At 43.8% G+C, this 21,058-nt stretch overlaps 1 protein-coding gene across 6 annotated transcripts in view; it reads right to left on the bottom strand.

Annotated features, from left to right (window-relative positions):
- Positions 1-21,058, bottom strand: part of VTCN1 (V-set domain containing T cell activation inhibitor 1) — a 57,404-nt gene that overhangs the window by 10,069 nt on the left and 26,277 nt on the right. For all 6 annotated transcript variants that reach the window (XM_045081860.1, XM_045081859.1, XM_045081855.1 and 3 more), the window contains 2 exons: positions 14,080-14,144; positions 2,255-2,602 (listed from right to left, as the gene is read on the bottom strand). In XM_045081860.1, coding sequence (XP_044937795.1) covers positions 2,255-2,602; positions 14,080-14,144 — 413 coding nt within the window. The remainder of the gene's footprint in view (positions 1-2,254; positions 2,603-14,079; positions 14,145-21,058) is intronic.

Here is a 21,058-nt window from a genome sequence, read left to right as displayed (position 1 = left end):
GGGACTGTGCTGGGACTGAGTGACTGGTGAAAGGAAAGCCCTGGTTGCCCTTAGAGAATCTTCCATGTAGCAGGGGAGAGGAGACTCATCTGCTCACAGCAGGCAGGGAATGAACTCCTGGGAGATGATGTAAGTTGCTGAGAGTACATGATAATGAACCACCATTTATTGAGGGTGCATTCCTTGCCAGGTGCCAAATTCCAGACATTATTTCATTTGATCCTCACTACAGTTCTAGAGATCTGTCTTATTATCAGCATTTACAAAAACAAGCTTTTAATTTTGGAATGATTTTAGATTTACAGAAACATTGCCAAGATAGCACAGAGAGTTCTTATATATACCTCACTGTTTTCCCTAATGTTAATATCTTAACCATGGTATATTTGTCAAAACCTAGAAACCATCACTGACATATAACTACTAACTCATCTCCAGACTTCATCTATATTTTACCAGTTTTTCCACTCATGTCCTTTTTCTTCCCAGGATCCCATATTGCATTTAATTGGCATGTCCTCTTAGGTTCCTCTGGTCTGTGTCAGTTTCTCAGTCTTTCTGTGTTTTTCATGATCTTGACAGTCTGAGTGGTCCAGTTCAGGTATTTTGTCGTTACCCCAACCTCTATTGGAATTTGTCTGGGGGTTTTCTCATGAGGCTATGGGTTTTGGAGAGAAGGCCATAGAAGGAAAAGTGCCCTTCTCATCATATCACATAAGAATGCATACTGTTGACATGACATTGATGATGTTAACTTTGATCACCTGGCTGAGGCAGTATTTGCCAGGTTTCTCTGGAAGCTGGACCTCACTAAGAAAAACACACCCGAAGTGTGGTCAAGGGGGAGGGAGGTTGTACTAAGCTCCACCTCCTGGAGTGGGGAGATCTAAATACATTATTTGGAATTCATCTGTAAGGAAGATTTGGGTCATCTCCCTCATGTTTATGGAAGTTGATAAAGTTGTTCACAAAATGTTCATGTGGGGGCGCCTGGGTGGCTCAGTGGTTAGGCCGCTGCCTTCGGCTCAGGTCATGATCTCGGGGTCCTGGGATCGAGTCCCGCATCGGGCTCTCTGCTCGGCGGGGAGCCTGCTTCCTCCTCTCTCTCTCTGCCTGCCTCTCTGCCTGCTTGTGATTTCTCTCTGTCGAATAAATAAATAAAATCTTTAAAAAAAAAATGTTCATGTGTATTTGTTGAATACTTGGAGTTCTCATTTACTAACATGCTGTTTGTTTTGTTGCTCAGATTGTTCCAGCTTTGCCATTGGAAGCCCTTTGAGTTGGCTCCAGTGTCCCTTTGACATGACCCTATTAATCCCCATTTTAAGATGAATAAACTGAAGGTCAGTGAATTTGCCTTGCCCAGGTCCCAGTACTTGCCCAGGTCTGGCTCTACATCTGTAGAAACACATGTCAGGAAGTGTCCAAGGAAGGCCTGTGTAGACTAGTGTAGGCCAGGAGGCCTCAGGTTACTTTCTGCCCATTTTGTAAGTCCTTTCTTAAATGCCAGATTCTCCATGGGGGCTCTCCAATCCCTACCCTCCCTATGCATCTGGATGTGATCCCTCTCCCCCTGCATCCCCAAATTACTCTGTATTTCTCTTAAAGCATTTGATAGACTTTACCGATTATAATAAGTATTTACCTATTTTTCTTATCTCTGCCCCAGCCCTCAACTCTATAGGCTGTGGCTTAACCCACTGAGCCACCCAGGCGCCCCAACCTGAGTTTCTTATACATAAATTCACCAAGCTGAGTTGATAAGGAAGGGTGAATTTCACTGGGGGAGGATTAGTGAGTTTCTAGAACAATATTGGTTTTGGTTAGTTCCCTTTGAACTTCTCCTAAAATGGGTTCCATTGCCATGAGTCCCTGGAGGTACTGATTTCAGACTTGGGCTAGGGCCTGCTTAGCGTAGAACAGTGTCAGGCCAGATCACAGGTTTCTCTTACCAGCAACAACAAAGGTGGTATACCATAAAGGAGACCACATTTATTTTGGTAAAATATTTCAGAGAATATACCTGAAAATCCAGAGAAGACTAGAATGCAGAACAGAAGATTTTAAGCCTAATCTTACAAGGGGGCTATTTTGGGAGTGGGTGTGGGTCTTGGACAGCAAGGATGGCTGCTGGCAAGGAAGGTCTTTGTCTTCTTGGTCGCTCATGAGCATAACATATTTCAGCAGCAACCCATTGTCTTTAGCCCCAAATACCTTTGGGCGCTCTCTTTCCCCCTTTCCAAAAGTAACTCACCTCCAGTTTTATACTCAAGATTAGCATTCCCCTTGCCTTTGGAGGTGATGATGTAACATTGGTAGGTGCCAGCATCTGTGAGTTGCACGTTCTTCAGCCTCAGAGAGGCATTGCCACCTATCACTTGATCAGCAAACACTGCTGTCCGGCCTCTGAACATTTCATCTTGGTCTGACAGGTCGTCTTTGCCTTCTTTGAACTCATGTACCAAGCCTATAACACCTTCCTTCAGCCACTGTATCACGATATCAGAAAGTTTGATGTCAGGTTCAAAAGTGCAACTCAGGATTCCATCCTCCCCGATGTTTCCTGCTGAGGTCAGAGTAGTGACTGTAATGGAGTGTCTCCCTGCAATTCAGGAAGCAAGAGTCAATGCCCAGGGAAGTTTTTGAATGTCTACAGCCAAACCCTTCATTACCAAAGGCCAAACAGAGACTTCTGTAATAAACTGGAAATATAGAAGAACAGGAGAGGCATACCCCTCCTCTTCTTCACTGCATATCCAATCACAGAAGGAGCCTCTCAAGAAGATTCAGTTAATTGAATCACCCTCCTACAGGCATCCCCAGCCAGCAGTGTCCAGTGAGGAGAGAACAGTTGGCCGAGAGGCATAAAAAAAAGAAGACATAAGAACAGAAAGAACAGGAAGACAGTAATCTTGAGTCTACAGCAGATCTGCTCCTTGAGAACAAGCAACCCAACCCTTGAGAGGCACCAAGGAGAAAACATATTGAACTTGGAGTTTGAAGATGAGAATTCAAGTCCTGGCTTTGTCATCTGATAGCTGTGTGGCCTTGAAAAAGTCATGTAACCTATCTGGGTCTCAGAGAGATGGAGGCGGTATTATCTGTCTTACCTATCTTAAAGGGTTCTCGTGAGGATCAAATCAAATGGATGTGAACTTGATTTGCAAACTGTAATTACACACATAAGGTATTGTTATTCTTAGTTAACCAGAAGTGGCCCAGAAGTGAAATCCCATGTTAACTAAATGTGGCTAGCAATTTGGAAGAATGCTAAATTCTAAAGGGCTGTTACTTATATCTCCATTTAAATGGTGAAGAAACCAACGACAAGATAAGTGTCTTGGTCAAGAGTATATTAAGAGTGAGGTGCCTGGGTGGCTCAGTTGGTTGAGCTACTGTCTTCAGCTCAGGTCATGATCCTGGAGTTCTGGGAGAGAGCCCCCCATTGGGCCCCCTGCTCAGCAGGAGATCTGCTTCTCCCTCTGCCCTTCCCCCTCTCATGCTCTCTCTCATTCTCTCTCTCAAATAAATAAATAAATAAAATCTTTAAAAAATAAAAGGGTATATAGAAAGAGTGATGGCATAATGCAGAATGGTACTTAATTAAATTGATTTTTGGCTTAAGATAGAAGTCACTTCCTCCTCTCCAAACATACCACCAGGAAAAATATTAATTACGATGCCAGCCATGTCCACGACCTCTCCCTCAATTGCCCAGTGGATGGCCTGGATAGTCTGAGAAGCATCGGCCAACTGTTCTCTCCTCACTGGACACTGCTGGCTGGGGATGCCTGTAGGAGGGTGATTCAATTAACTAAATCTTCTTGAGAGGCTCCTTCTGTGATTGGATATGCAGTGAAGAAGAGGAGGGGTATTGGATGCCAAGACTAGAGTGGAGCAGTTAGAAAGAAGTATGGCGGAGAGAACATGAGAGAGAAAGATGAAGAGAGTCTTCCATCCCTGGAGCTGTCTTAGATCCCGAGGATTTTCAAGTCAAGTTCCTGTCCCAATTTCTGAGTATCCTTTATGCAAACACTTTCTATTAAAACAGTCTGCACAAACTTCTCTTTCATACAACCCCAAAAGTCCAAATTGATGGGTCCTGAGTACTTCTCAACTGCACTTCTTAGCTTCCTTATTGCTATTCCTGCCTCTGATCTTTGCCTCCATCCAATCTCTTTTGTAAAATTGCATTAATCTTACAGGTAGACCATAAAATACAATCTGGACATGTCCGTTTTATAATCACTAATCTTCCACGGTTCCCAAGGGCTGGGGACTGAAGTTCAGACGCTAGCATGGCCCTCAAAGCTAAATGCGTCATGGCACAAATAGTGCAGGGCACATAGTGAATGCCCCATAGACATTAGTTCTTACTGTTACCTTTCCAGCCCCATTTCCTACCACATCCTTTCATAGTCTCTACTGCTTATAGATATCAAGTGATTTATTGATTTTCTGCTTTCACTGGAAAGAAACATAAGCAAAGCGTACCTGCTATTTTTCAGATTTCAGAGATAAACTTTATGAACATAACGATGTTCTTGGGGTTTCACCCCAAGGGACTGGAGTTAATTGGCTCCCAGGCCTTTGTAAAGTAGGTGAAGGTAATGGATGAGGGACAGAGCTGGAGAAGCTAAGCCGGATGGATTTATTTGAGAAAGAACAGAGAGTTGTTAATGGGAGAAAAATTATAGGTTAAAAAAGAGGCAGAGGAAACAAAACCTGTGCATACGGTGGATTGGGAGAATGTTTTAGGGGCTTCAGAGCGTGGGGGAAGAGGGACTTTGGAGCAGCGGCCGTGCACGGTGGCTATGCACGTGGGAGATTTGGGAGAGAAATTATGAAAGAGGCTAGGATGAGGTTTTGCTGTGTAATATGAATGCAACACACCCCATCCTCTGCCTTGGCATTTTTCTGAACATGCTTTAAAGATTGAATTTGCTTTTCAATTATTTTTACTTGACAGGCTAATATCCACGACATTCCAGGCTAGTACTGGTTATACAATTATACTATGCTTCTTCACACCCCTGTTCATCCTGCACCTACAATTTATAGTTCCCTCCTCTCCTTTATCACCAGTTATCCAAATTCTACTTATATTCAAGGCTGTTCAGATGGCAGCCCTTGCATGAAACCCTCTTTTGATCTGCCAAGACAGAATTAATAGATTTTCTACTCTCCCGTAACACTTTCCCTTGCCTTTATTATAGCAGCGGTCTCCTTCTACCTTGTGTCTAGTCTGGCCCTGGCACAAATTTGTAAGCTTTTCAAGGACAGAAACTGTCTTAATGATTTTTGTAAGTCATCTAATGCTACGCTGGTTCACTGTATATGTCAACTTGACTGAGGCCCTGGGATGCCCAGACATTTGGTCAAACCTTCAGAGGTATCTGTGAGGATGTTTCTGGATAAGATTAACCCTTGAAGCCGTAGACTGAGTAAAGGAGATCATCCTCCTTAATATGGGGGAGGGGCTTATCCAATCAGTGGAAGACCTGAATAGAACAGAAAAGCCTGAGTGAGAGGGAACTCCTACTTCCTGACTGCTTTCAGCTGGGGTGTTAGTCTTTTTCTGCCTTTGGACTGGAACTGAATCTGTCTTCTTGGATCTTGAGCCTGCCAGTTTGGGGACTGGAGCTACACCCTTGGCTTTCCTGGTTCTCAAGCCTTTGGACTCAGATTGGAACTAGACCATCTGGGTCTCCAGCTTGCAGGCAGCAGATCTTGGGATTGTCAGCCTCCATAATCATGTGAGCCAATTCTTTCTAAATCTGTATTTCTCTCATATCACACACACACACACAATCCTATTGGTTCTGCTTCTTTGGATAAGCCTGACTAATATGAATTTCAGTACTGAGAAGTGGGGTGCTGGTGTAAGAGATACCTAAGCATGTTGAAGAAGCTTTGCAGCTGGGTAATGGGTAGCAGCTGGAAAAGTCTTAAGGTGCATGCTAGAGCTAGGGATGTTAGGGGTGATTCTGGTGAGGTCTTAGGTGGAAATGAGGAACATGTTATTGGAAACTGGAGGAAAGGCCAATCTGTTATAAAGTGGCAAAGAACTTGGCTGAACTATGTTCTAGTTTTTGTGGAAGGTGGAATTTACAAGTGATGGAATTGGATATTTAGCTGAGGAGGGTCCTGCAAAGGTTGGAAGGAGTATCTTGGTTACCCCCGACTGCTTCTAGTAAAGTGTGGGAAAGGAGAGAGATGAATTGAAGAAGGAATTGTTAAGTAAAAAAGAACCAGGGATGCCTGGGTGGCTCAGTTGGTTAAAGAGCTGCCTCTTGGCTTTGGCTCAGGCCGTTATCTCAGGGTCCTGAGATTGAGCCCTGAGAAGAGCTCTGGGCTCAGTGTGGAGTCAGTTTAGGGATTTCTCTCCCTCCTCTTTGCTTCTCCCCCATACTCCCTCACACAAGTGCTCTCTCTCTCCCTGTCTTAATAAGTAAATAAATAAGTCTTAAAAGAAAAGAACCATAACTTGAAGATTTGGAAAATTCTCAGCCTATCCATATTGCAAAAAAGAGAAAGAGAGAAATCTGTTCTGGAGAGAATACTTGGAATGTGGCTGTACAGCCATTTGTTAAGGAGAGCACAGGTACTACTCCTGGGCTTAATCAGCTACCTCAGCAGAAGCCAGGAATAGAGGTGGGGATTATGCCAGCAGCAACACTACCAATGGGGGTCAGAAAAACTAAAAGGGATAGAACAAATGAAACAAAATGAAGGAAGCCTATCAGGTTTCTTAGATCCTGCAGGACAGAACAATAGAGCTATTCAGCCATAAGTGTATGCTATTCTTCCAGAAAAGGGAAGAATAACCCTAAAGATGATTCAGAGATCATTAGGGCTCCTGGAAACCTCTTGGTTTCAAAGGACGGGGGCCACCGCTTCTGTTCAACAGGCCAGACAGAGGGCCACTGATGGTAGCCTTAGAGATGGGGCTCTCTGAAGGCTGGGAAGGACTTTCCAGCCTCCAGAACTGTGAGAAAATAAATTCCTGTGTTTTAAAAGTTTTTTTAATTTTTTAATTTTAAAGATTTTATTTATTTGACAGACAGAGATCACAAGTAGGCAGAGAGGCGGGCAGAGAAAGGGGGTGGGAAGCAGGCTCCCAGGACCCTGGGATCATGACCTGAGCTGAAGGCAGAGGCTTTAATCCACTGAGCCACCCAGGCGCCCCTTAATTTCTGTTTTTTAAGCCACCCAGTCTATGATCTTTTGTTATGGCAGCCTGAGCAAAGTAAGACAAGTGCCTCATGCTCCATTTCTTCAAGGAAAAACAGTATTTGTTGAGTGAATGAATAAATGAAAGAATGCATGGAAATCAGTAGAAATCAAAGCACTATTTGAGATAACAGTTCTATCCAAAATGATTGTAGGCATAAGGAACATTCAGCAGGATTACCACAGCTAAATTTTGGGGAAATGTGAGCCTGTGAAAAGAAAGGCAATGAAAATAACAGAGATTCTCAATAAAATCATGGAGCAAACGTAACTGTGTTAGAGCAAGAATAAATTTGATCATAGTTTATAAAGTGCCATTAAAGTCAAATTGAAAAATTACTTTTCAGAAAAAAAAATACGTGATTAAAGCAGTTTATGGGAGGAATGAAATGGTAATGACATACCTTAGTTTGGTAATTTTGCTACCGAATTAATTTTAATGTGTTGGCCCTGAGCCCAAAGGTAGAGAATTTGCTGAAATATCTCTTCGAGAACTTAATGATTGAAAGTAGGCAAGTGTGGAGTGCCCCAGGGACATGCTGCAGGCTTGAGCCCATTTAAGGTTGCATTAAAGATGTGGCAGATGGAAGGAGTACCAAGTTGATTAAATCCTCTCCTCCCTTATCAAATCAAAAGGAGGAATAAAAGCCAGTGAGAACTGAAAAAACCAGGAGGACCCAGCCATTGCTTTGCACCCAGAAAGCAATCAATAAATGCTTGTTAGGTGAATAAATGATGATCAGGAGTGATTAAATGAAATGTAATTAGCAAACAGCAGCAAGTATAATTGCTTCTCAAAAAAAAAAAAAAAAAGAAAGAAAGAAAGAAAGAAAGAAAAGAAAAAAGAAATCTGTGTTCAAACTTGCAAACAAATAGGCTCAAAGAACTATGTTCTAGGAAACAGAATCTGGCCTGGTAGGATCCTTCAGGCCTCTTAACCACCAGTGGCTCTTGTTTGATTTGGTGAGCCAAAGGGTTTGGTTTTGAGCCAAAAGAACCCTTTTAAAGGCTCTAAGAAAGGGGCGCCTGGGTGGCTCAGTCAGAAGTAGACACTTCTTTGGCTCAGATCATGATCCTAGGGTCCTGGGATTGGGCTCTCTGCTCAGCGGGGAGCCTGCTTCTCCCTCTCCCTCTGCTGCTCCCCCTGCTTGTGTGCTCTCTGGCACGCGCTCGCTGTCTGTCAAATAAAATCTTAAAAAAAAAAGAAAGGCTCTAGGAGGTGAGTTCAAGGCAGTTACCTCATGACAGAATTCTGTTAATTGAAACAGGCACAGATTTGAACTTTCAAGTCGGAAGACCCACCTATTTACTGAAAATGTATTCTCTAGTCCTGGAGGGCTAATTAGTATGACAGCTCCAGTTTGCATGGGAAAAGAGGAGCAAGCAAAAATCCAGAGTGTTCTGTTTTCACAGGAGAGTTGCCCTGTGCTGTAGGAGCAGAAATCTCTTGGAAAGTGAGGTTACAGATAATACAAGGCAAGAATTCTAAAGAGATTATGAATCTGGGATGTCCCAGTAGCACGGGATAAAACCTGGGAAATGGGGGCGCCTGGGTGGCTCAGTGGGTTAAAGCCTCTGCTTTCTGCTCCGGTCGTGATCCCAGTGTCCTGGGATCGAGCCCCGAATTGGGATCTCTGCTTAGCAGGGAGCCTGCTTCCCCGCCCCCCACCTTTGCCTGCATCTCTGCCTACTTGTGATCTCTGTCTGTCAAACAAATAAATCAAATCTTTAAAAAAAAAAACAAAAAACTGGGAAATGAACTCTTCTGAGAGACTGAAGTTGCATAAGACAAGTCCTGTCTCCCGCGGCCTACAGAACATACTGGGCATGCTCAACAGTGGGCACTCAGCACCTGCTGCTCTGTACGATGCTGGACATCATAGCACAAGGCTTAACAGGGGTCCCATGGAGGCTTAAGCTGGCACTAGTGTGAGTGCCGCACCTCCCCAAGAAGAGAGCAGGTTTGGGGGTAGTAGTTGCTTCCTTGAGAAGAAATGAGGAAGGATGCTGGGCCAGGCTCGAGGAGGGAACAATGTGGGAAGCAGCTGGTGTTTGAGAACAGGTGTCAGGCCCTCTGGGTTCAAGTTTCAGCTGTGCCACTCCCTGGATTTGTGACCTTGGGCACGTTTTCTAACTTCATTTTGTAGTAGAGGGAGCCTCTACTATCATTAACATCTTCATTTTACAGATGTTAATGATAGTAGAGGCTCCCTCAGTCGGTCCCTGAAAGGACTAAACGCTACAACACAGGTAAAGAGCTTAACATAGTACCTGACTTACCATATGTTAAATCTTAATGGTATCAAGGACTGTTGCTATCTAGAATTATTTGGAAAGATTGCAGATCAGAGCAGTAGGAGGGAAGGAACAACTTTAGTAAGTGCTTCAGTTAAAGTGACTCGTTTTCAGGCTGGTAAAAACCATGAGAGGTGAGAATTATCATTCTACCCATTTTATAAATGGTATAAAGAGGCTCCGTGGGAGTAATGGCCACCTACAGCCCCATATCTAGCAAGTACCAGATCCAGTATTGAACACGATCTTGTCTGGAACTAAGCTTGTCCTCTTTCTCCCACGTTTGGCTGATAACCATGACCAGACTAAAATATGTAGAGATTGGTATCCCCACCTATGTAAAAATGAAAACAACTGAAGACCATAAAATAAAACAGCTGTTTCTCAGATGACTACAATTTTAAAAAATCTCTCTCTCTCTCTCAAATACTTTTCGAACAATTTGTTCAGTTTCCTATTTTGTTCAGTCTCCTATTTTGGTGCCATAAACACATGCCTGCTTGGCTTATCCAGTGTCCAAAGACACAGCATCTATTATGAGGAGTTTCCTGTGGCCTCCTACCCTGGCCTCTCTAACTTCAAAGGGAGTCGGCCCTGGTATGTCCAGGATATTGTGCAAGTTTTAGGAAGTGCTATATAAATGCGCTAATCATCACAAATTATCATTAATGGCACAGATGCTATTAATATAAAGAACAGTGGCAGCCATTTTCTCCGCTCATGCGGCAGGTACTTCACACATGCTTTTCTCATTTAATTCCCACAACGGCTCTATTTTACCAGTGAGGAAACTTTTCTGGAAAGTTGTGTCCCAAAGGACACATAATTAGTGTCAGACCTGAGATTAGAATGTCTCTGTCTGATTCTTAAACTCTTCCCTTACACAGAGCCGTTTGAAGTCATGGACTGGGCTAAGTAGGGTCGGGGGCCTCTCCACGTGTCTCCCACCCTTCTCGAAGGGTCATTCACAAATGCTGTCCTATGAGCAGGGTTTAACGGGAGCCTCTCAACCTCTCTTCCAAACAGTCACCTCAAATGTATTTTATGTTTTATAGGGTCTATATTTAGTACTTCTAAGGGGTAGGATGGCTATGAGGAGGTGGTATATATGGCCTGAGGAGAGTTTCAAAGAAATTGAATGTTTTTTTCTGTATTTAGGAATATCTCTTTAAAAGCTGTGGTCTCAGGCATAATGCCTACAAAGCAAATCAGAAAACACCCTTCTCTGCCACAACCCTCTATGAATGTTACTATTGGCACAGGGTGGCGGGGAGGAGTGTGGGTTCTGGAAGCAAATTACCAGGGCTTGGTACTACTGTCCCACCTGCTAGCTGTGTGCAACCTTGTACTTACCAGGTTGTAGTAATAATACTTATCTCCTATTTGTTGTGAATAGTAAATCAGATAACGTATGCCGAGTTATTTAGTACAATGAAGTGCCCATTGGAAGGATTCAAAAGATATCATCATCATCACTTATGTAATATCATTTCCTTAATTTCACTGTCTTGTGTATTAAGCCAGCTAACATTTTATTGAATTTATCTGAATTGTGATAATATGATGCTCTTAGGTAAGGGTTATGGTCTTTTTAATAAAAGCAGTTGGGAAAAATCCAACTAAAGAGTGTTGAATTTAAATAAACAGCCCATTTTATCCCAAACAACTAGCTTTTACCCCATGAAATAGGAAGGAGGTGGAAAAACTCTTTATTGGTGGTAGGGTTTTCATATTATGGGGGGAATATTGCTGCACTGAATAGACTAGCTTTTAACTGTGTATTTACCTCTCCAAACATCCATCCACTAGTCCATTCAAAAGGCACTTAGGGAGTACCCTCTGAGCATTGTCTTCAGGAAACTGAGCTAAGTACCTGAGGTCACTATAGTTATTCAACAGGGAAAAGTGTGACTGGCAAAGTGTTGACTTTCACAGGGAAGCTGGGACAATGTGAAAATTCTTGCTAGGGTAGTCAACGCCCCTGACAAGCAAAACATAATTCCAGAGGGGCCCTGGTGCCAAGGCATTTAGCCCTAGGCCCCCAAAAAGTTAGTCACTAAGATTTAGAATGAAAGACAAACACTGGGGTTTTAATTCAAGGTGGTATAGAAGATGCAGAATAGGGTAAATTATAACTAAGGAAGAGTGAAGCATTAATGAGGAAGGCACTGAAATGTATGCACTGATATCTTTAAAAGTTAGCCCCAAATATTTGCTTTATCAATATATTACTGCTAAAAATATATACACACATACTTTATATATTTGTAATATGTGTGTATATATGAGTGTATTAAAGTATAACATACATAAAAAATGTACACATCGTAACTGTGTAGTTGGAAGAATTATCACAATTTCATCCCATATAACTACCACCCACACCAAGAACTAGAACTTTATCTTACCCCGGATGTCCCCTCGCTCTCCCTTCTAACTGGCTACCCCTCAGGCTTTCCCTGCCTTTCTGAGAGCACAGATTCTTTTGCCTGTTTTTGAACTATAAATACATGGAATTATACAGAATGGACTGTTTTGTGTCTGGCTCCATCACTCCACATTATGTTTTTCATATGAACATGTACTCACTCTCCTCAGTCCCCAAGAAACAGAAATTAAGCCAAAACAAGATTCCACAATATCAAGTATTGGTGAGGACACAGAGCACAGAGGGTGAGGACACAGAGCTCTCTCATATGCTTCTGGTGAAGAGTAAATTGGTAAATCATTTTGGAAAACGGAATGACGGTATCTACTAAAAGCTGTTTATTGCCTTCCTTGGCATATTCTTTTCCAAAGTGCTTGTTTTAAGGTTTTAGAAAAAGAAAAGACAGCAAAACAAAGCAGAAAGTGGGACGTTAATAAAGATAAAAGGCAAAATTAATAGGAAAACAATCAGAGAAAGTAAAAATCAAACATAAACCCTGTTCTTTCAAAACTACTGTTCTGTTGACTTCAAACCTGCTTTATGATGAGACACACACACACACACAAACACACACACACCCATGCCCAAGATTAGCAATAGGTAAAGAGATAACAAAAAGGAAAATGAACTATAAAGGAATATTAGAATGAAACAGGCTAGTACATTCAGAAACATCCATATACATTTGGATACTTGATTTCCGACAAAAATGGCACTTGGCGAGAAGTTGGGGGAAGGGCAGTGGTTTTAACAAATGGCGCTGGGTCAACTGGAGAGCCACGTGGAACATGTGCATTTTGACCACTATCTTGCACCATGCCCCAAATTAATTCTGGATGCTAAACAGATACAAACGTGAGAGGTAAAACAATAAGGCTTCTACAAGATAATCTAGAAAAAAAATCTTCATGACCTTGGGATAGGCAAACACTTCTTAACCTAACAGGTTATAAAAAGTTCCCATATAATGGAAAAGATGGATAAAATGGACTAGATTGAAATTAAGATCTTCTGTCGCTTGAAAGACATCAACATCACTAAGAGAGTGAAAAAGCCATAGAGAAGAGATTTTACATTGTATATAACCAAACTGCTTCCAAAATATATAAAGAATTCCTACAAATCAAAAAGAAAAAGATAACCCAATTGAAAATGAATGAAAGACAAAATAACTTTTTAAAAAAGATCTTATTTTTTTAAGAAACCTCTACAACCAATGTGAGGCTCAAACTTACCACCCCGAGATCAAGAGTCATATGCTATACTGACTGAGCCAGCCAGGTGCCCTGAAATACCTATTTTTGATAAAGTGAAGAAGGGGACTAATGCCTTTTCCAGGCAAGCACATCTACCATGTGTTTTCTTCATTCAGGCTTTGTGACCACGATTTGGTGGCGTCACATCCACGGCAGAGGAGAGGAACAGAGAGAAAAGGCAGATTATAAAAACTAAAGTTATAGAATGACAGGGCCACAGACTAAGTTAAAATAGAAATGTCAGGTAGTTTAAGGGAAATGGAGCAAACAGGTTGCCTCAGTGAAGACAGCTGCTGGCCTAACTCAATGTGTCTTACTGGAGGTGGCTTCTGTAACAGATGCTTCCAAGACAAGGTCCACACAGACAAGGAAAGATAAGACTCTTCCTGTCGCTGACATCAGTTGTGCTCAGAAACTCACCATCCACGCACGGCGGCACCTGTTCCCTCCACTGGTCACAGCCCGTATTCTCTTTCCCTGAGGCCCCTGTGTGCAAAGACCTGATGCTTCACTGCATGGGAATCATCCCTCTGGGCCAACCACAGGTAGGATGGCTCAGCCGCAGCCCTTTCTCTGGGTCGCCAGAGTGACCTCCGCAGCGCTGACTGGTAGGCAGAACTCTCTGATAAACAGCCCGTGGGGTTCTCTCAACTACCTGGTCACATGGACATTATTTCCCCGCCTTATCACTGAGGAAACGGAGTCCCGGGGGGGGGGGGAATGTAATTCAAAGAGAGCAGAGCCAATGAGCAGAAGAACCAGTGTTCTGAGATTTTCTGCACTCTTTCCATTTGGGCCCATCAAGTGGTTGGGACGTAACGGCGAGGGGTGAGTGAGTGAGTCACAGGAACGCGAGAAATCACATACCTGAAATACCAAAACCGATGATAAGGGCAATGGCTCCAGCCAAAATAATGATGATGCTAATAACACTATGGAGAGACAGAGAAACAGGAAATTACTCTTCATTGTACTCGACATGCTGCTTTGCAACCGGGGTTTCTGTGTGTTATCTATTAGAGGTGCTCCTAAAAGCATCTTGACCTCTGTCTGCACCATGAGCCCTTTCCTAGAAAGCAGTGCCTTAGGCAGGATTCTCAACAATCCCCATCTCCCCGGGGTGCTGGGAGAGATGACAGGAGTTCATGACATGACGTATGTCATCTTGACTATTTCCAGATCGGGAAAGACTCTGTACAAAGATCGTTGGGGCAAAACTGATGATACCTCTGCAGTGCCAGGCGTGACTTGAGGGGGATGGGTCCCGTACTCAGTCCGCACGGAGCATGAATGCCCATCATTGACCTACCTGTCTTGTCTCCTTCCATAGACTTTACACTGAGGACGACGGTTATGTTTTTGTCCATACCCACTCATCCCTAGTTCTCCGAACCCTCTCGATTCTCAATGGAACTTTGCTTTCTCTTATTAAGAAAGTAATACAAGGGTGCCTGGGTGGCTCAGTTGGTTAGGCGTCTGCCTTCAGCTCAGGTCATGATCCTGGGGTCCGGGGATTGAGTCCCGCATCAGCCACTCTCCCTACCTGTGCTCTCTCTTTGTCAAATAAATAAAATCTTTAAAAAAAAAGTAATACATATTTCTTACAGAGAGTTTAGAAAATACAAATAGGTTAAAAAAAAAAAAAAAGGACGCTAAAATAACTTGCAATTCCATCACCCAGACACAACCACAGTTAGCTTCTTGAGATGTATCCTGCCCTTTCTCAATGAACAGATTAACAAATGACATTTGGGGGAAAAAAATAAGGAAGTAGTGTTTACATTTGCTGAGTTCTAGAATTACTTGGCAGACATGTTCTAGGCACCGTTTATGGATTATATCATTTATCTATTTAATAACCTTACGAGGCAAACACATTTATCATCCCCGTTTTACAGATGAGGAGATGACACAGGAGGTTAAGCATCTTCCCTACATGCGTATTGTTGGTCAGTGGCCCAGCTGGGAATAGAATCTGTGTCTGGAACCTGCACTCATCTTCTCCCTGCACTGCCTCCCAAGAGTTGGGGGCTCGCACATGGGGCACAGGGGTCCTCTCCAGGGGGACCCATGCTCCTTGAAGGGCACCAGCTCTAGCTGCTGAGAGTGACTCAGAAACAGAAGGCCCACGTCGGTGCTGTGGGGTTGGCAGAGCGGTTCCTGGGAAGCCGGCCCACTGCTGCCCGCCCTTGCACGCAGGTCCTCAGGCGAGTGTCCTGGGCCACACTCTCTCCCTGCTGGCAATTCACACAGTCCCCACACCCACACTGATGTTACTCAATAGCAGGACAAAAGAGAGGCACAGGGAGGCAAAGAATGATACCACACAGAGAAAAGGGAAGCACAGGACATTTTCCTTTCTGCCCTGAATAGGCTCATTGTACCCAGCTCCCCCTGGCCCAGGGATGGGCCCACCGGAGAAAAAACAACAGACGTCCAAGAAACCATTTGAGTCAACAGTTTCCCTGGAGGTCAAGCCCTTGCGAGTGTAGCTGTAGGGGCAGCGAGTGAATTAGCCAAATGCTGCTTCTAATGATAATCGGGTACCTGCCACTGATTCTAAGAGGAGACTGTATCTGACCCTTTCCCCTCTCTCTATACCTCGGGGCACCCTCAGTTCTCACTGCTCCAAGTGTGTGAGAACAGCTACACCATCTCAGCAAGAGGTACCGACCACTGAGCCGGAGAGCGGACTTGACTTTGGGACCCCGGCTCTCGCTTATCTTCAATTACTTCATGTCTCTGAGACTCAGTTTCTTTATCTTTAAAATGGGAGTAAGAGGGGACGCCTGGGTGGCTCAGGTGGTTGAGCAGCTGCCTTTGGCTCAGGTCATGATCCCAGCGTCCTGGGATCGAGTCCCAAGTCGGGCTCCTTGCTCGGCAGGGAGCCTGCTTCTCCCTCTGCCTCTGCCTGCCATTCTGTATGCCTGTGCTCGCTCTCTCTCCCTCTCTCTCTCTGACAAATAAATAAAATCTTAAAAAAAAAAATGGGAGTAAGAGTAATTCCTGCTTTACGTGCTCTAGGGGTTAGGGGTTGAAGTGTGTCTCCCCCCACCACCAAATTTACATTTGGAAATCCAAACCCCGAGTCCTTCAGAATGTCACTTGATTTGGAAATAGGGTCTTTGCAGATGTAATTCATTCGATGGGATCATATCGGAGTAGTCCAATAGGACTGGTGTCCTCATAGCAAGGGGAAATTTAGCCACAGACATGCAAGCACACTCAGGGAAAACACTGCATGAAGATGAAAGCCGAGATTCAAGCGAGGAACATCAAAGATGGCCCACAAACCACCAGGAGATGGCAGGGAGGCCTGGAGCGGACTCCCCTTCCCCCTCCAAAGGAAGTGACCCCACCGACCTAGGAGCAGACTGCTCATGTCGGAGCTGTGAGAGAGCACGTTTCTGGTTAGACCACGTTTCTGGTTAGGCCACCTGGTCAGTGGGTCTTTGTTATGGCAGCCAGAACAATGAATATGAAAGGGTTGTTTTCAGGTCAAAGTAGATAGCAGCTATGTCATAATCTGTAAGGGGCTATTTATATATTGCTTTTTACCATCAAAAAGTTTACCTGCAGCTGTTTGCAATACATTTGTTATTAAAAGCTGATTTGGGACACCTGGGTGGCTCAGTCGGTTGATCATCTGCTTTCAGTTCAGGTCGTGATCCCAGGGTCCTGGGATCGAGTCCACATCAGGCTCTCTGCCCAGCAGGGAGCCTGCTTCTGCCTCTGCCTGCTGCTCTCCCTGCGTGCGCACGCGAGCACGCTCTCTCTCTTTCTCTGAGAAATAAATAAGATCTTAAAAAAAATAACAAAAGCTATGACTTAATCCTGGGGACTGGTAATATTAGAAACGTTACAGTATTTTGACACATCAAAAATACCACCCACCGGGCTCGGGGCTGATGCCCAATGAGCACTTTCTCCTTTGAGTTACCAAGTCCTGCTGAGTAGCTCCTTCATGTCTCTCACACCTCTTCATTCCTGTCCTCACTGTCCCCCATCGCCACCATGTCACCCCAGCATTTTTCCAGTGCCCTCCTCACAGTTTTCCCTGTTTGCAGCCTGGACGTCTCCCACCCAGTCCTCCCACTGCCAGCATTAGTGTGACTTTGGAGGGACCACCTAGTGGCAAGATGGGGAGAAGAGACAGGCTGAGGTCCCGAGCCTGGCTCCCAGAGTGAGCCCACATGGGTTTGAGCCTCAGCGCCCCCGGGCTCCAGCTGTGTTTCAAGTTCCTGTTCCTTCTTTTCAGATTAAATGAGCTTCCACAGCGTTACCCCAGGTTGGGTGATTTGTAAAATCACTTAGGAGAGTGCCTGGTGGGGCGCCTGGGTGGCTCAGTGGGTTAAGCCGCTGCCTTCGGCTCAGGTCATGATCTCAGGGTCCTGGATCGAGCCCCGCATCAGGCTCTCTGCTCGGCAGGGGGCCTGCTTCCTCCTCTCTCTCTGCCTGCCTCTCTGCCTACTTGTGATCTCTCTGTCAAATAAATAAATAAAATATTAAAAAAAAAAAAAAAAAAAAAGATCGCCTGGCACCTGGGAAGCTTCAGTAAGTACTAGCTATTCCCCGTCTTATTTTTCTGCTGTGGTGAGGTAACAAACATGTTTCTAAGTTAGAATATGTGTTTCCTTGCTGGTGCCCATGGTGTGGGGATGAGCCCCCCAGCCAGCTACTGAGCTCTTTGTGAGAAAGCCTACAAAACTGTAACAGAGTCAGCCCAGTCCTCTGCTTAAAACGGAGCGCCCTTCCATCTCCCCTGGGATAATGACTCACAGAGCCTCTCGAAGGGGCACCTTCCCTTGTCCGCAGTCTTTGCCTCTCCCCATGTTTCCCCTCAAAGCATTGTAGGGCCTCCCTGCCACAGGCCTTCACGTATGCCATCCTCCACCCTCTCTCAGAAAAAGCAAAGACACAGAACAGATACCTGGCCACACACCCAACAGGAGGGGGACAATGGAGCTTGTGTGGACCCATCAGAACGGCCTCGCCCAGCTCTGTCCCCACAGACCCACATGCTTCCCTAATTGTGGAAGCGGAACCCTCCTGGCTACCAGCCCTTTCTCTAAGTGGGAATCACCTTGAGGTTTGTTCGGAGCTGCTGTTCCCTTGGGAAATAGCTCACCCTCTAGAGCCTTGGAAAGAGAAGCAGGAACTCTCGGAGCAGCCAAATTAAATCGTTCCTGTTTTGCTGCTTATTAATTTTTTAAAAAGCTGAATAAAATATTCACATAAGGTGTACTTACAATGGTTTTTGGTTTTTACTTTTCCAGGATAATTTCCGGTAATGATGCTGCAGGAAATTGTTAATGTGAAACTGTCTTTTAACCACTACACTGGAATTCACAGGGCACATTTATTAGACACTCCTTACAAAGGGGCCCAGATGCAAATCAGTGCTTTTGGAAGATTTGTTCATTTAGGAAACATTTATGAAGTATTTATCACGTGAAAGATATTGTTGGGAGGACATTATAGAGATTAATTGTCAGCCCTCAAGGAGCTTTTTTTTTTTTTTTTAAATATTTTATTTATTAAAGAGAATGAACAGGGGGGAGAGCGAGAAGCAGACTCCCCGCTGAGCAGGGAGCCCAATGAGGGACTTGATCCCAGGACCCTGGGATCACGACCTGAGCCGCAGACGCTTAACTGACTGAGCCACCCAGCTGCCCACCTCTAGGAGCTTATAGTGCATCTGAGGTAAAACACACACACATGCATGTATAACATGCACAGACATGCAGACACACACACACGCACACACACACATAGTAATAACACAAGACACATGTGGTCAGGGCTTCAGTAAAGAGAGGAATAACTTCTCACAGGAATTCTATGGAGAAGGAGGTATTTTAAAAGAGAGAATTAGGGAGAATCAAAGTGTATTTCCATGGACAAATTTCAAATAAAGAGAAAGTCTTCACTGAGAAATATGTTTGGCTAATTCATGCTGCTACATGCTCTCTAAGGCAGAAACCCAAAGAAAAGTGGCATTTTCTGCCACATGGACAGGGTTAGGACCCAAGCATCCTGTCAGGGCTCTGGGCTCGGAGAAGGGGCCTTCAGGGGCTGCAAGACTCAGAGCCTTGCAGGGGATGGACTTGGATTCCACCTAACACATAGTATGGACTCCCTGAGGGTGGCCTTGTTCAGTTCCCTCCATGTCTTCGCCTCTATTGCTGCTGCCTTGAAAGAAATCAGGCGTTTGTGAAGATATGTGAAGACATGTCTGTGAAGACACGTAGGTATGTTCCAGAAAAGACTCATGCTGTAGTAAATCACACAGTAAAGGAGCTGGGCTTATGGGGGAAAAACAGGGTTAAGGACAGACCACTCATGACCTAGGTGACTTTGTAATTGGTCTACTAACAGAAACAATACTGGGAGGTAACTCGGACCTCCAAAGTGGGCATCTCAGTAGGGCCAGAAGCTGCTTCAGGGGATATTAAAAATGCACAGAAACAACTGAGCAGACACTGACTGAGGGTACTGTGAGTCTGAGTTTTCTGGAAAGGTGGATGTATGGGAAGGTGAGCCTAGGATGGGCTTCTCTGGGGAGGGAGCTCCAAGGGCAGATGTTTATTTAAAATAAAAAAAAAAAAACCCAAAACCTGAAAGCCACACCGAGCCACAAAATTCCCATGTGGCAGGAAGCCACAAGGTCAGAAGCCTCCCCTCATCCCCACCGCTGCATATCTCCTCTAGATCTGTTTCCAAAAACAAGGGCTTTCTGGATCTGCTATGCCATGTGTAGAGCACTATGTCTGGAAGACATAAAGCGCTCTTTGTTTTATCCAAACATTAATGGTTTCTATGTTCTCTAATTTCTGCCTCCTGCCCCAATGCTAGCAGAACCGAGAGATGCCACATTCCTTCAGATTATCAGCTTACCTTCACTTGAATAAACAATAAATGATTAAGACTCTGAAAAGAAGATTGTTAGCACACGTATGATTAACCTGAATAAATTATACTTTTAAAGTAAATATACTTTTAAAAATGAAATATTTAAATTTATCCTGAATAAATTATACTTTTAAAGTAAATATACTTTTTAAAATGAAATATTTAAATTTATAATATAAATATAGAAATATAAACATTTTATATATTAAATAAACATATATACTATATACTATATATAATATATAAAAATAAATAAAAAATTTAAATTAAATATACCAAGCTTACTTAAATACCAGAATATTTGAGTAAATCAAGTAAATATTTGAATAAATCAAACATATTACTTTGTTCATAAACTAACCAAGCCACTGAGTTTATAAAGAACGCTGACACTGGAGACGTTTACTTCAGCCTATCCAACACATTTCTCTTTTTTCACCCCATCAAAGGTGAAAAGAAATTATTTTGAAATACTATGTGGAACAGAGCATTGGGCTTAAAGGCAAAATTATCTATTTTCTGGATATTGATTAGTACAGGTTTTAAGTTTCTGAGAGGCTTAGATTATTGTCTCCTCAACACTTTTCCTCCATCTCTACAGTCCCCTGCTTTATCTCTTTATATTGGTAAAATCAAGGCCAGTATTGATCCAGGGAACTGCTAGCATGAGCGTTTGCGAGTGGTAAATGGAGGGTCAGGAAGCAATTGGCAAGGGGGAGACTGTTATATGGAGCTTATGTAAGTGTGTGTGTGCGCATGCACGCACACATGTGGGTGACCTTCCGGGCAGCCCTGCCCTGTCACGCTGCTCTCACAGTAGTGGACAGCATAACTTTCACTTTGGGGAAGACATTTTAGAAAATTGCGTGGGAGAGACTCAGGTGCTTTTGAGGATCATGTTGAGACATCCTGTCTTCCTTCAAGCTGCCGCTAA

This window comes from Mustela putorius, unplaced genomic scaffold (assembly GCF_011764305.1).
Source record: "Mustela putorius furo isolate JIRA1106 unplaced genomic scaffold, ASM1176430v1.1 tig00000585_pilon_pilon_pilon, whole genome shotgun sequence".
Lineage (NCBI taxonomy): Eukaryota > Metazoa > Chordata > Mammalia > Carnivora > Mustelidae > Mustela > Mustela putorius.
Note: the sequence above shows the minus strand (reverse complement) of the source record. Positions and strands in the feature narration are given on the sequence as shown.